Source organism: Anomaloglossus baeobatrachus, chromosome 2 (genome assembly GCF_048569485.1).
Source record: "Anomaloglossus baeobatrachus isolate aAnoBae1 chromosome 2, aAnoBae1.hap1, whole genome shotgun sequence".
Taxonomy (NCBI): domain Eukaryota; kingdom Metazoa; phylum Chordata; class Amphibia; order Anura; family Aromobatidae; genus Anomaloglossus; species Anomaloglossus baeobatrachus.
In genome coordinates, this window is record NC_134354.1 from 310,546,443 (window position 1) to 310,562,745 (window position 16,303).

General features: G+C 50.6%; 1 protein-coding gene across 3 annotated transcripts in view; it reads left to right on the forward strand.

The window, feature by feature from the left end:
* The window catches only part of SCUBE3 (signal peptide, CUB domain and EGF like domain containing 3), a 1,252,506-nt gene that overhangs the window by 489,809 nt on the left and 746,394 nt on the right, over positions 1-16,303 (forward strand). For all 3 annotated transcript variants that reach the window (XM_075335886.1, XM_075335887.1, XM_075335888.1), the window contains one exon: positions 5,510-5,626. In XM_075335886.1, the coding sequence (XP_075192001.1) occupies positions 5,510-5,626 (117 nt within the window). The remainder of the gene's footprint in view (positions 1-5,509; positions 5,627-16,303) is intronic.

Sequence of the window (16,303 nt, forward strand, 5' to 3'; positions counted from 1 at the left end):
TAATATATAGCGAGATGTTTAAAAAATTTTTTTTCAGTTTTTCATCATTTGCATATCATTAACATGTCTATCAATCCTGTGATTTTTGAATTTGTACAATGTTCCTTCTTGATGTTGCAGTTTTAATGCTTACGAGTATATAACTATTTATGAAATTATGTTGACAAATAATTTTTTTTATCTATTCTACAGATATATGTTTATAAATTCTCAAAGCATTCACATGTTAATGTATTTTGTCTCTTATTTTGAGTGAATACATAATCTTAACCCTTATTTTCAGTTTCATAATGGCCATAAGTTAATTAGGTCTCAGTGGTTTTAGGGCTTACACTCTAGTCCCTTTAGACCAGGTGTGTATCTAGCATGAGTATACACTCCAAATCTACACAGCCAATACATTCAGCAAAGAAATGTAACACATTGGGAATGTAAACAGCAATTTTTGGTTACTCTACGTTCTGTTTATTATATAATACTATAATTCATGTATAGTGTTTTGTATCATTTCTATGCATTAAGCGGGCTTTACACACTGCGATATCGCTAGCCGATGCTAGCGATGGCGAGTGTGATAGCACCCGCCCCTATTATCGCTATGGCAGCCTCACATGTACTTACCTGCTCGGCAACGTCGCTGTGACCGGCAAACCGCCTCCTTTCTAAGGGGGCGGTTCGCTCGGCGTCACAGCGACGTCACTAAGCGGTCGCCCAATCAAACGTAGGGGCGGAGATGAGCGGGATGATCCCGCCCACCTTCTTCCTTCCTCATTGCTGGCGTGTGGCAGGTAAGGAGAGGTTCCTCGTTCCTGCGGCGTCACACGTAGCGATGTATGCTGCTGCAGGGACGAGGATCAACTTCGCCCAAGCGACAGCAGCGATAATTGGGAGAGGACCCCCATGTCAACGAGGAGCGATTTTGGACGTTTTTGCAATGATCCAAAATCGCTCCTAGGAGTCACACACAACGAGATCGCTACAGCGGCCGGATGTGCGTCGCAAAATCCGTGACCCCAACGAGATCGCTGTAGCGATCTCGTAGCGTGTAAAGCCACCCTTACCCTCCCATTCCCATATGATAAAATAACATTTTGGAACAAAAACTTTGTTTGACTTTTCAAACTTTATACAAAGAAGAAATTCACTTTTTAAAACATTCAAAGACATTCATTTTATTATTACATTTACCTGAATATGTGAAAATGTAGCATATTTAAGGGAATCTGTCACTAGGTATTTTGTACATTGTGCATAGCAAGAAGTCTGTGTGGCGCCCCTGACCTGGTCAGGCACCACTGAGTACTGCACCCATGCTGGGGCAGTACAAACAGCTAATCCCAAAGGCAGAGTAGGGTGTGTACACACACAGACATGAAGTAACCAGGATACACACACAGCTTAGAGGGGACCCCTGGGCAGACCCAGGAAGGGAGCGCTGCTACCGGATGCGATCCCTGCCGCGGCTCCCGCTGTAACCCCTGCTGCTACATCCGGTGCAGTAGCGCCACGTCCGGCCAGACTAGACCAGGCCGCAGCAACGTCTTGTCCGGCCAGACCTGACCATGCCACAGCAATGCCACGCCCGGCCAGACTAGACCAGGCCGCAACGCCTTCTATTTCTACCCCCAGACCAGAAGCTGTCACAGCGCCCCAGTCGCTGACTGGGGATGCCGCCTCTACCTTCCTGCCAGAAGTGGCCGAATAAATGGTGTGACTGAAACAAGATCTGACGGCTCGGTTTCCCGCCCACCTGGTGGACAAGTACTTGGTCCCCCGGCAGTCATCCGGACCTGGAGCGGTCCCAGCACCCTTCATGCCAGAGAGCCCACCACCCTGGCCGGCAAATGAAAGCCCATCCCCAGAGCTGCTGCCCGAACAGCCAGAGGAGTCCAGAGCAACCCCGGGTGAGGATGAAGAGCTGACCATCTTTATGCAGAGTATGCATGTGACCTGGTAACCCGCAGACAGCAAGGTGGCGGTGATGAGAAGACCAGCCCGCAGAGGACAGCGCCGCGCGAGGGCAAGGCCCCCCCCCTTCCCGTGTAGCCTTCCCCAGAAAGAGAAAGAGTGGAGGCCAGGGATCTAGAAGAAAAGAAGTCCCTGCGGCAGACCGGGTTCCAGACAGGAGGTCCAATCCATCTCGGAGTGGTTGACGAATTCAACCTACATACTGGCTACGGCTTTATTGTGGAGGCTGGTGTCAAAGAGGGCATCTTTGTGTCCAGAAGGGATGTCCAGTCCCACCTGCCCAGAGGACACCCTGGTCGAGACCTACGTATGGGAGACATTGTGGAATACACCAGGCACAAGGGTGAAAAGGGCTGGTTTGCCCTGGATGTGGTACCATGCCCGAAGAGCCCTAGCTATAGCCCTGCAGCTTCCACTCAGTCCCTAAGGTCATCACCAGCAAGCTCAGCAACCACAGCCAGCTCAGCAACCACAGCCAGCTCAGCAAGCACAGCAAGCTCAGCAAGCACAGCAAGCTCAGCAAGCACAGCGACCACAGCAAACCCAAATTGCTCCAGAACCAACGTCCAGGTTTCAGTGCATCGAAGCGCCAAACCCTGGTTCAGAAAGACGCAGTTCTGTTTGATCCCAGTGAAGAAAAGTAAAGAGAAGTTCTAGCAGTTTTGAAGTTATAGCAACGTTAAAGTTCAAGATAATGCGCCCACAAAAACTGTTGTGAGAACTGTTCTACATGTTTTAAGCACCTGGTTTTGTGCACTTTGAAACCAAGGACCATAATGCTATGAACTGGCTATAGCCACAAACTCTCGCAGTGTATGTAGTTACCCCAGCAGTTCCAACCAGAGCACGCCTGTTTATGGGGCCTGGCTCTGCACCACCAGGAAGCACTCCTGTGATGGTGCTTGCTGTCCAAAAAGGTACGAGCACGCCTGTTTATGGGGCCTGGCTCGCCTACGACAAGGGAGCACGCCTGTTTATGGGGCCTGGCTCCCCACCACGCGGAAGCGGGTATGCCTGTTTATGGGGCCTACCTTTTACCACCATCCCCAGGAAAAGAAGATGAGAGGGTCTTGGGTGGGTTGGTAATGGACTTGTGGTTGGAGGGTGGGAAAAAATGGTACCTGGAATGTTTTACAATGTTTTATAATGTTTATGATGTTTTTATGTGAAAAGTTTGCACTTTAAAACTTTCTTGTCTTTACAGCTCTAGGACGTGCTGAGGATAACTAAGGGGGAATGTGGCACCCCTGCCCTGCTCAGGCACCACTGAGTACTGCACCCATGCTGGGGCAGTACAAACAGCTAATCCCAAAGGCAGAGTAGGGTGTGTACACACACAGACATGAAGTAACCAGGATACACACACAGCTTAGAGGGGACCCCTGGGCAGACCCAGGAAGGGAGTGTAGCCCTCGCATCCCAGCTAGTGGTGGATAGTGGGACTGGAGACAGGGAGTTGTGCAGTGGCAATCAGAGGAGAAGGAGTGGAGTAGCCGTGTCTGAAGTGTAGAGCTAAAGAACAGGACACTAGTCAGACCCTGCACCTGTAGTGACTGCTGGCGGGGGAGTTCAGTCACCACAAGTTGGACAGAAAGACGCCTGGGAAATCAGTTAGTCTGGAGGACCTGAGGGAACCAGCTGGTCGTGTATGTAGACTTCTGGAGGACTAGGCACATAGGGGAAACTACCTACAAAACATGCTGGTGGGGTGGACAACAAGTCCTACACCAACTATCACAGAACCCGCAGCATCAACAGCAACTAGGGGGCCCATAAGGAGGATCGAGCCTGGAGCCATCTTATCCTTGGTCTATGCTGTCAGCAAACGGGTCAGAAAGGGGAGAAAGGCAGTCGTGACTTCCCTGGGTGAATCCCGCAATACTTCAAGTTAGGGGTTATCTGAAACAAGAAAGTGCTAGGAAGGCGAGTCAGCAGTCACCCCTATATCAGCCTGAGGGATACCCCGTTCCACCTGGTTCATCATAGCATCGTCCGGGTTGTCTCACTCTACCAGCAAAAAGTGAGTAAAAACCCTGAAAGACGTTTCTGGACTGTGTGTGAGTTCTTCTGCGACCTGTGGTTCTACACTTACGTACACCTGAGCCCCTGGGGCCAGCCTCACTCTCGGGAGGCCATAACACTAGACTGCAAACACCATCGGCCCCAGACGCTCATTAAACTGCAGTGGCGGTCACCCCCTGACCGCAATTACCGAGAGTGGCATCACGATTCCTATTGAAGTTAACCTGACATACCTGTTGCCGGAAGATTCCCAGCACGTGAAGACCCTGAGGTGACCTGCAGGTGAGAGGGGCTTCACATCTGTCAACAGTGGTGGTGAGGGGAGTGAGGGGTGGTTATGCAGAACTCATGAATATGGAGGGCTACATGACAGCAGGTTTACCAGTTCTGTCAGTGATAATCTCCTGCTTATAAAACAGTGATTTTGTTAAAGCTGTAACAAGCAGCTTAGTAAGTGACATGTCACTGGAGTCAGGGTCTCTGTCCATAAATTATACAGCTCTCAGATGAAGTGGCAAAAACCTTGTGATAGATTCCCTTTATCTTTTCTGATATTTGTTTTTACAGTATACAGTACATATACAGTATGTACATCAGAAGCAAATGATTGAAACAGCCTTAAACAATACATTAGAAGACATCCCAGCAATTAAAGGGAACCTGTCACCTGGTTACCAGTGGCAGTCTGGTCCGATGGGCATCTCTGGTCTTGATTCGGTGCCTCCTCTCTTCTTGCGATCTCCAGCTTCCTTCTCTGCTTTGTGTGTTTACGGGTCCTAAGCCATTCACACAGACAGAAGTATTGTAGTGCGCATGAGTGGGTGTTTTTGACCTTTCTCTGCACCTGCACATTACAGTACTAACCGCATGTGCACAGGAGCGCAATGGAACACACTGTGTGGATGACGTAGGACATGTCATCCACACAAAGCAAAAAGGAGGATGGCGATCGCAGGGATAGAAGATTTAAGCCCATTGGATATGACCACCCTGCAAGTGAATAGGTGAAAGGTTCCCTTTAATCCAAGTAAATTTTTGCTGTTGAAAAACTAAAGACAAGGACACAAACAGGGCAGAAGGTGCAAACATGCAAAGACACTTAGCCAAGCATTGCTTTTCCCAAGAATGAAGATGGAGCAACTAAAAGTCTTTAGGTCCACCATCAGCTAACAGGGAGAATGGTTACTGAATTGAGCACTTTTAATGCCTTGTATTAGTGAATGGTGGGTGTCTTATCAACCTGAGCTGCACAAATTAAAACTTAACATTTATGAATGTGAAAATGTTTTGTGACACTGAAGGTGTCTTTAATAAAATTAGAATTGCATTAAGCAGTCCACTATTGTGTAAGTGATATGATTTAATATATTTTTAGCATAATCAGCAAATTATGTCTGATAATTTTCTTTCTATTTTCCATTGCTTCTTATTATTTTATAATGCTTTGAAGTCTTGGTTTTTTCTCTATTCCTTTCGACTGTCTCCTGGTTTCATTTCTTATAATTCTTTCCCTTACTAGAGACCTGCTCAGTTAATAATGGTGGCTGTGATAGTCGATGCCATCATGCATTTACTGGAGTTCACTGTAGCTGTCCAATGGGTTTCATGCTTCAACCGGACAGAAAAACCTGTAAAGGTAAGTATAAGTGGATATTTTGCAATATTATTTATTAATTATTTCTCAGAAACAAATTCTATTACTTTCTTTGTGGATAGTAGATTATTAAAGTGTATATAACATAGCTCCCAACCATCCGGGAGTCACTGCTCTTTTCCCAACTCCTCCTCTAAGTGCGATTCAAAAATTAAATATTGCCTGTCGCTCCTCCTCCTTTCAGTGCATAAATTAAATTTCCATCTGCCAGAGGATTTGGCAACCTTAACCTGTATTGTAGACAGGTAACCAAGAAGAAGATTATTTAGCTACATATATATTGTCCCTAGAAGTGAATAAAACTCAGAATTTTGTTCCTATAATAATGTGAAATAAAGATACATTTTTATAATTATTTTTTTTTTCTCCCTGGTACTCAAATCATCAACATTTCAGCAGCAGCAGCCCTAGCTATTGAGTCACAAGCACAGCTGATTTCCCACAGAGGATTTTTCTATACTTGAAGCTGCTGACTCCACATTCAGATTGCACTGGACATTGACAACCACTGGTCTTGACAATGGCTCTCTATGTCCTGTATTCTAGAGGGAGAATAAAAGAGATTTTTTTTTTTATTTTAATAAAGTTACTAAAAATAATTTACAAAAATTAGAATAATGCCATTTTAATATCCTTTTCTTAAAAATAATAATAATAATAATAAACATCACAAATCAGCGAATAACCTTGACATATTTGGTGTACCTGTAATTGTAACAACCCGAACGAATCGTCACGACCCGAATACAATAACATTCTTCTCTGATTACTGCGTATTTGCACTTTAAGGCCTTGTTCGCACGTACCTGCTGAAATTTCTGCAGCGATTTGACAGCACATGTGCGCTTCAAATCGCTGCAGAAACACTGCGTAATGGATGCAGTGTTTCAGCAGAATAAATGCCGAATTCATGCACTTGGGATGCTGCCCCCACTATAGACAGAGTGGGAGCAGCATCCAAAGCGCACAAATTAATTGACATGCTGCTTTTTTGTACGCACGGTTTTGGGTCAAAATTTTGGTATCCAAATCGCTGCTGTGATGCCCTGGCCTATCAGGTCGTCACAGGGTATTGTGCAATCTGCCCTCCTGTACAATATCCACCTCCTCCTTGGTTACAAATCCCTGACCTTGGTGTTCCTAAGAACAAGCTAATCAAAATCCTAGGAACACGCTGCACCACACCCACCAGACACACCTGACCTGAAGGGAATAGGGTCGCCCACTTGGGGGGGGGGGGTCAGGAGTGTCAGGAGACAGTAAGTTGAAGAGTGACTCTCAAGAGGAGAGTTCACGGTAGAGTGTAGTGTTGGAGGTGAAAGTGAGAGGAGGTCAGGAGCTGGGCTCCTTGAGTTACTAGGTGGCAGACGTTGGTCTGGACCTGGTAGGAGCTGGACCCCAGTCTCAGTGGGATCGTGACAAGGGGCACGGACTCTCGAGGAGGACAGCCGGCGGCCTTGTGCCATCACCGGGCAGGGGCCAGGGCACGACAGGGTACGTGGACCCTAGGTCAGGAAGGAGCTTCAGGCGTCTTGACAATTTACCCAACGATGACGGGGCCCCTCAAGATCCATTCTCCACCAGCTCAAAAATCGGGGTACTAGCGCAACGAGGGGGATAGGCCTTTCCCAATACATAGTCCAGAAAATCCCAAGCGTGAACCCTGAGAGCAAGCTCATCCAGTTAGCCACACTGGTGAGAGGGACCCGATAGTTCTATGCTAGAGGGACCAGTTAAAAGAAAAATGCCATGGAAAAGGCCACAGGCTAACAAGCAATACCAACGGGCACGGGATCCAGGTGTGCTCCCTCCCTGCTGCAGCGATATCAAGAATTTGGTTTACCACGGTTGTCGGTGTCAGCGTTATTGGACTGGGTGAGTACTAAAGGGATCCCTGACCATCCCAACGGCACCTTCCCATCACCAAACCGAGTCCCAGGGCATCCCCCCTACCCGTGGAGGGGTTAAACATCTGGCTGCCCGCACGATCTTCACCGGGTACTCCCCATTGCAGCGGTGGTACTCCATCTTACCACGCACCACGGGTGGTGTCACGAACTGTCCATACAATCCCCTGTAAATAATCCCCTTTATTCCGAGTGGCCGTGCGACCCCGAACCACGGGTCCGGAGATCCCTTCGAGCCACCGCGGATCCGGATCCGAACAGCAGCGGCGGGCTGCTGACGTGGGGGCGGCACACCCTGAAAATTTTGGCATCACAAACAGGATCCGAGCAGGACCCACTTACCTGGGTGACGTGTGCCTTAGAGCCAAAAACCGCGAGTCAAGACCCCTTTTCCCGCCAATTCTGACATTTTCCGCCATCTTTTTGCGCCAAAATGCTGTCTTCCCTGCGAAAGCGCGCAAAGTGGAAGCCTCGCCCTTTGTCCCGAGTGTGACGCCGGAACCAGAAGTTCCTAGAGGGCCACAGCGCGCGAAGGAGTGCGAAGCAAAAACCAAGGGGGCACGTGAAGATGTCAGCGCCAGACGATAGACGTGAGGCGGCGCTGCCTCCACCCAACCAGGGTAATGCTGGTGTGGCAGACGCCACTCCGGCCGCAGGAGCGGTGGCTCCGGTACCCGAGGCGGTTGTTCCCATAATGCCGATAACCTTGCCCTATGTGCTGGGCGCTGCATTGCTCCCACAGTATGATGGCCGACCAGACACGCTGCAGGGATTCAGAAGGAAAATATGTAATCTACTTGATATGTATGCCCTAAACAGGCGGCAGCGGGCGTCTGTAGTGCTCGGGCAGCTAACCGACGCTGCTGAATTAGAAGTGGAGACCTGGACTGAGGCGGATCGGATCTCAGTGCTCGCCATCTTTAGAAGATTGGGAGCTGCACTTGAGACACGCACCGAAGTGGAGTTGAGAATGCGGTTCTACAGCTGCAAACAACGGCCCCAAGATAGTATTAGGGATCACACCTTAAAGCTACAAGCGTCGCTGCGGACCCTAAGACTGACCAACGATATTAGAGAGCCAGAGGGAAACAAGATGCTGGTGGAGCAGTTCCTGCAAGGTTTACGGTCAGTAGAGGACGGCAAGCAACTCCGGTTGTGGGCACTCGAACATCCCGCTATGGACTTTGCTATTTTGAAAGAACGGGCAATCAAAGCCCTGCAGCCCTCATAGGCGACTGACTCTCCACTCCCGTCCTAGCAAGCTGGGATGTCTCCGATGCAAGTAAAGCCCCCTGCCTTGGCACTGCCGGAGCCCGCTCCTTTAACAACGTCCGGGAGCAGAACAAGTGATTTGTCTGCCCAAGTACAACAACTGAGTAATGACGTCGCAAGGATTCTGGAGGCGCTAAGGGCTGTTCTTTAAATGGGCAACCCCTGGGACCAAGGGCCAATCCCCAGGAATAAATTCACAAGGCCCAGCAGACTGGAGGGAGCGCTATGTAGGGGGACGACCCATCATTTCCAGCACCCTGGATGGGATCCCGACCTCTTCACTTCTCAATACCAGCTCCCAGGTAACGACTATTCCCTATGTACTATATAAGAAATTTTGGCTTGATGATGAACTTACCCCACCAGATGACAGCCTTACCATCTATGCTGTCAACGGGTTACCTGTATCTCAAATCAGGTTCAAGGAGGTGACCATTAAGGTGGGCCGGGTATAATTGGCCTCATAGTGGTACAAAATGACCCTAGTGATTGGAACCCGAAGATCATTTTAGGTACAAATGTCATTGAGAACTGTATGGGAGAAGTACTGTTTTTACTTCAACAGCTGTCTGAGACTGCAAGAGCAGACCGGCAGAGAAACCTGCAACATGAGATCCGAGCCCTCCTGCAGCGGCAACAGGTAAATCTCTCTGGAGATGAGATAGGTGGTGTGCGGCTGATGGATGTGGCCCCTCTTGTAGTGCCCCCACGTAGTGAAATGATGATATGGTGAGGGCAGCTGTAGACTCCTGGGGACAGGATTACCAAGCAGTGGTAGAGCCCCTACCCTCAGAGCATTGGCCCACCGTGTTCATGGCCAGAGGGGTAGTCGACGTCCAAAAGGGGAGAGTGCCCATGCGAGTGTTGAATTGTGGAGAGGAGAAAGTCACACTACCTAGATATGCCACCTTCACCTTAGCCAAGCTGTTTGAAGTTAATGCAGACGACATCCATGCAGGTTCCTCAGGCAGCAGCTTCCAGGACCTGGTAGAGAACTGGTGTCAGGAGTTACACGTGGGCACCGACTCTACACCTGCACATCATAAACAAGGGGTTTACAGGGTTGTCAAGGAGTACAAGCAGGTCTTTAGCAAACACCCATTAGATTTTAGGCGGATTAAAGGGGTACAACATCGCATACCCACAGGCAGTCACCCACCTATTAAGGAAAGGTATAGGCCCATACCACCTGCCCATTACCAATGTGCCAAGGACATGCTCAGAAGCATGAAAGAAGCCGGAGTGATCCGTGACAGTTGCAGTCCCTGGGCTGCCCCACTGGTACTTGTGAGAAAAAAAGATGGTAACATGAGGATGTGCGTAGACTACCGACAGATTAACAAAATCACACACAAAGACGCCTACCCTTTGCTGAGGAAGACCGAGAGAAGACCGCGTTTGCTACCCCAATGGGACTGTGTCAATTCAACAGCATGCCATTCAGGCTGTGCAACGCACCAGGGATGTTCCAGAGGCTGATGGAGTGCTGCTTGGGTCACTGCAACTTTGAAACAGTCCTGCTGATCTGGACGACATCATTGTCTACTCCAAGACATACGAAGCACACCTGGAACACCTGGCTGAGGTGTTTGACGCCCTGTCCAAATACAGAATGAAGCTCAAGCCATCCAAGTGTCACCTGCTGAAGCCGAAGGTACAGTACTTAGGGCATGTGGTGAATGCCGAAGGTGTGGCACTGGACCCCGAGAAAATCACTGCTATACAGAATTGGCCAAGCCCACCACCGTCAGATAAGTGCGTCAGTTCCTGCGCCTGATGGGGTACTATCGGAGGTTCGTCAGGGGGTACACCCAGATGGCGGCCCCCTTGCAGGACCTTCTGGTAGGTCAGCCCGTACACGGCAAATCCTCAGGGCCTCCATTCCAATGGGATAAGGAGCAAAAAGATTCCTTCAAACGGATGAAGTCTGACCTGACCGGGGACGAAATCCTGGCCTATCCTGATTACGGTTTCCCGTTCGTGCTACTGTATATACAGATGCCAGTAATGTGGGACTCGGGGCCATCCTATCACAGGTGCAGAAGGGCAAGGAGAAGATGATCGCCTATGCCAGTCAGAAGTTGAGGCCCACGGAGAGGAATCCAGAGAACTATAGCTCCTTCATGCTGGAGTTCCTGGCACTCGTATGGGCCGTGACAGAAAGGTTCAAGCATTACCTTGCTGCTGCCAAGTTCGCAGTGTACACAGACAATAATCTGTTGACTCACCTGGATACGGCAAAGCTGGGGGCCCTGGAGCAACGCTGGGTCGCAAGGTTAGCAAATTATGATTTTGTTATAAAGTACAGGGCTGGCCGCAAGAACACCAATGCCGATGCATTGTCCAGGATGCCCCGTCTGTTCGATGATGAGAGGGATCAAGATGACCTGGAAGAAGTAAAATTGCCAGCGTTCCATCAGCCCCCGTCTGTGGAACGACCTCGGCTAGGTGTCCATCAGCAAGAAATGACCTGTGACTCATTGCCTCACCATGGCTGGCAGGAAACCAGGACAGGAACCCTGCAATCAAATTAGTCAAAGCATTGCTGGCCAGAGCTGATGCCATCTTGAACCAGGCACCCCAGAAAAGGCTAGAAAATTGTGGCAAGACCGGAGTCGGCTTTATCTCCACCAAGGCAAGCTATGCAGAAGTTTAACCAACCCCAAGACCCATGAGAGGATCTGCCAGATTGTGGTGCCCAGGGCGTATGTCCCAGTAGTGCTGTAAGCGTACCATGATGGAGCCGGGCACTTTGGATTGAAGAAGCTGGAGATATTGCTAAGAAGTCGCTTCTACTGGATAGGAATAAGAGACTCCATAGAAGCCTGGTGTAGAAATTGTGGCCCTTGCGCCTTGAGAAGGCAGGATGGCACTAGACAGCGAGCACCACTTTAGCCGATTGTCACCAAGCAGCCCCTAGAGATTGTGGCTCTGGACCATGTCAACTTGATCTCCAGCAGAAGCCGGTATACATACGCACTCACAATGGTTGACCATTACTCGTGGTTTCTGGTGGTGGTACCCGTTAAAGATTTGACTGCCAGCACCACAGCGAAGGCATTCCAGGCACACTTCTGTAGGCCACATGGGTATCCCAACTGAGTCCTTATGGATCAAGGCCCAGCATTTGAGGCTGAAATCTTCCAGGAGTTCTGCAGTCTGTATGGGTGCAAGAAGATCTGCACCACACCCTATCATGCGCAGACGAATGGGATATGCGAGAAGATGAACCACCTGGTGATCAATCTGCTGAAAACCCTTCCTCTTGAAGAACGGAACCAGTGGCCTGATGCCAAAGCTACCGGACTTGGTAGACATCTATAACAACATTCCGGTGGAATCCACAAAGTGTACACCAGCTTACTTGATGAGAGCTCGGCCTGGAAGACTTCCGGTAGATCTAGAGATGGAGATTGAATTGCCTGAGACTAACGCACCCAGAGAGGATTGGGACTCACGTTGCCAAACCCAGTACAAGCAGATTCAGAAGTGTGTTGAAGAGAGCCTAAATCAAACCCGGGAACGGCAAGAAAGGAACTTTAACAAGCAAGCAAAAGCAACCCCCTTGGCCCTGGTGAGATGGTGTTAAAAAGAAAAAGAAAGCTGCACAAGTTAGATGATCAGTGGGAAAGAGAGCCATATATGGTACAGCCATCCAACTTTGATAACCAAAAGACCTGCCTAATCAGCAAGGATCAAGGAAGGACCATGGCAACGGTATCCCGAGACCATCTGAAGAAGTGCCCAGAACCCTTAAGAGAGGCAGAAGAACCTCAGCCCCAGCCTCAAGTGGTGGAAGGAAGAAAAAGAATGATCCATACTATCCTAGGTGATTTTCTGGCAGATTGGCCTATGCAGAATGGAGCAGTAATAGTCAGGGGTGTAACTACCGCGGTCGCAGAGGTCGCGACTGCGACCGGGCCCGGCAGCTTAGGGCCCCGCAGCCAGTCGGCAGATCAGCAGCCAGCTCCTTTCTGTGAGAGGAGCTGCACTGATCTAGCGAAGACCACGTGGCCGCTGTATGACCCGGTGCTGCCGCTACCGTTGACACCGGGCCCCCCTCCCCTGTCATCGCGCACAGCAACAATGAAGCGTGGAGCGGCCAGTGCAGCTCCACGCTCCATCATTCTCCCCCCATGCCTGCACGGTCATGTCACTCCTGTGCGTCGGCTGTGCTCAGAGCACAGAGTGCAGGGCAGGAGGACGCCGATGGCAGCAGCAAAGGAACGGAGGAGAGCTGGGAACGAAGGAGAGCTGGGAATGGAGGAGAGCTGAGGATGGAAGGGAGCTGAGGACGGAGCAGCATTGGAACAAGGAGAGAGGTAAGAAGAACTTTTTTTTTTCTTTTTTCTTTAAATTAAATCAGTGTGTACATGGTGGCCAGAGGCCATGGGGGGACTGCATTATACATGGAACATGGGGGCAGTTTGCATTATACATGGAGCATGGGGGCAGTGTTACGTCACCACCAGAGTCCGCTCCAGCGACTTCTGCTCCGATCCGATTGCCAAGCAACGCAGGAGGAGGAGTCGATGCCAGCAGCACCGGTGGGTGCAGGCTCCGATCATCTACTGGGCTGGGTTATCTTGGGATCTGCAGTACCACTGGCTGACTGTGGGTGGCGTGTGTCTTCCAGCTGAAGTTGCAAGCGTTCAGCTACAGCCAATGGGAAGACACCACACCCTTCTTAGTTCCCCTCCTGTCTGCTGACCTCTGCCAGAGATAGTTCTGATTTCCTGGCTCCGGGTCCGCCCTATTCTGTTTTGTGATTCCTGTGTGCTGACTTCTGCCTGCTGTTTTTATTCTTCGCTGCCCAATCCGGATTTGACCTCTGATACGTTTCCTGATTACGTCCTTGTCTGCTGATTCTGTCCCTGTTCTGCTATTCCTGGTTTGACCCTGCTTGACGATTACTCTCATCGGACTGCAGCCTTCCACAGGTAGTGATCTTCAGGGCCCTGTCTAATTACAAATCCCTCTATAGGGGTTAAAGGGTTTCAGGGTTCTGGGGGTTCTGCTTGGTGAGTGGCTTCCCTCTAGCCTATCCATTACATCCCATCTGAGTCTGTTGATCCAGGCAGGCATTACAGGCAGCTTGCATTATACATGGAGCATGGGGGACTGTATTATACATGGAGCATGGGGGCAGCTTGCATTATACATGGAGCATGGGGGAGGGCAGCTTGCATTATACATGGAGCATGGGGGGGCTGCCAGCATTATACATGGAGCATGGGGGCAGCTTGCATTATACATGGAGCATGGGGGGGCAGCTTGCATTATACATGGAGCATGGGGGGCAGCTTGCATTATACATGGAGCATGGGGGCAGCTTGCATTATACATGAAGCATGGGGGCACCTTGCATTATACATGGAGCATGGGGGCACCTTGCATTATACATGGAGCATGAGGGGCTACGATGTGTTACGAGGGGGACCCGGGGAAGCGTGCCAAGATGGTATATGGACAGCTTCCGCCGGTCAAGGTCCACTGTGCGGTGTAGGGGACTGCTGCTATGGTTGGTGAAGAGTGAGCGGGTTGCTGCTAGCAATCGTCTGTTTACGTCACAGACAATCTGCGTACACCGCCCCGCCCTAACCCTTGAGGGTTGTATGGCACGGGGCTCACAGCTCGGTGTACCTGTTGCACGGGGGAAGCACAGAGGTGCCCATGCACGTGTGCCAGCGGAAGTCACGGGAGTATGGCACGAGGGTAGCACAGAGGTGCCCACGCACGTGTGCTTCAAGAACCAGGTGAGTCTGGCGGAGACTCGAGGAGCTCACCTGGGGCAGGAACAGGGCCTGCTAAATGAGGTACTGCCGGAGCAGCAAGGCCAAAGCCCACACTGAGACAACAAATGCCTGTACAGCGGCGTAGCAGCACACTGCCAGTCATCCAACAATAGAGGACGGTCGCGCACCGCCATATTGGCAGGGGGAGCTTTTAAGGAAGCATAGCTCCACCCAAGGGCGGGCGCGAGGCGGAGATGACGGTCTTAACCCAATCAGGGTCCACGACGTCCCAGCCCGGCCAGTCAGGATTCACCACGTCACTAGCCCCGTCATCAAACCGTGTGATGTCAGTGGGTGAATCAGGACATGCCACGCAGTGCTCATGCTCACCCTCCTGTCTCTGGGATTTAGAGGCGGGATCCTCAGTTTCACAATGTGCAGAGATAACGGAAGTATCGCTGTTTCCCTGAGCAGCTAACCTCTGCACACAGCGCAACCTCTCAGACCTTTGGCCCTGCTGAGCAGGAGAGCTCGTGGTAGGCAAGGAATGGGAGACCGCTTCACTCCTTGCAATAGGGTAACCACTAGGTGTCACCCTTCTGCTGCCTTTCTGAGCAGGTATCTCCTGCACACTGCGCAGTCTCCCAGACCTTTGGTGCTGCTGAGCAGGGGGGCTTGTGGCAGGCAAGGAATGGGAGACCACATCATTCCTTGTAACTTGAGAGCCACGAGGTGTAACATTACCCCCCGTCTAGGGCTCCCCTCCTGCCTGTGCTCGAAGGCCGCTATTAAACCCGGGGTGTGGATATGATCCTCCAATTCCCAGGATCTATGCTCTGGGCAACGACCGGCCCACTCCACGAGGTAGTATCTCCTGCCCCGTATGACTTTTGTCTGCACAAGCTTCACTACCTCAGGGTCGTCGGACGAGGAGTCGATGTGAGCTGGCAGCAGAGACCCCGAGAACTTAAGTCGTACGGGTTTTCAGAAGGGACACATGAAAGGTATTGGCAATAGCCCAGCGTGGAGGGAGCTGGAGTCGGTATGCCACTGGGTTTACCTGCTCTAAGACTTTAAACGGCCCCAGGTACCTAGGAGCGAACTTGGCTGCCTGTACCCGTAGGTTGATATTCTTAGAGGACAGCCACACTAGGTCACCAGAGTCGAAAGATGGTGCAGGGCGGCGGTGCTCATCAGTTGTCATCTAGGATCGGGTGACGTAATGGGCATCGGAACCGGGATTCTGGGATGTTGTCGGTTATTGAGCAGGAACGGAGTCTGGCCAGAGAACTCGTGGACCGAGTTATTAATGGCAAATTCGGCCCAAGGAAGGTGGTTAGCCCAGTTATCGTGGTGCACGGAGATGAAGTGGCGGAGGTAAGTTACCAGAGTGTGATTGGGCCTCTCCACCAGTCCGTTGGTCTCGGGATGGTATGCGGTGGAGATGTTCAGCTCAATCTGCAAGAGTTTACTGAGTTCTCTAAAGAAGTGAGACTTGAACTGGGGACCCCGGTCGCTCACCACCTTGTCAGGCATGCCATGCAGCCTGAATACATGCCGAATGAACAAGGTGGCGAGGGTACGTGACATCGGGAGTCGTGGGATAGGCACCAAGTGGACCATCTTAGAAAAGTGATCCGTGATGACCCACACGACCCTGTGCCCTGCAGACTTGGGCAAGTCTGACAGGAAGTCCATCCCCACCACTTCCCAGGGACGATGCGGCACTGGCAGTGGGTGAAGTC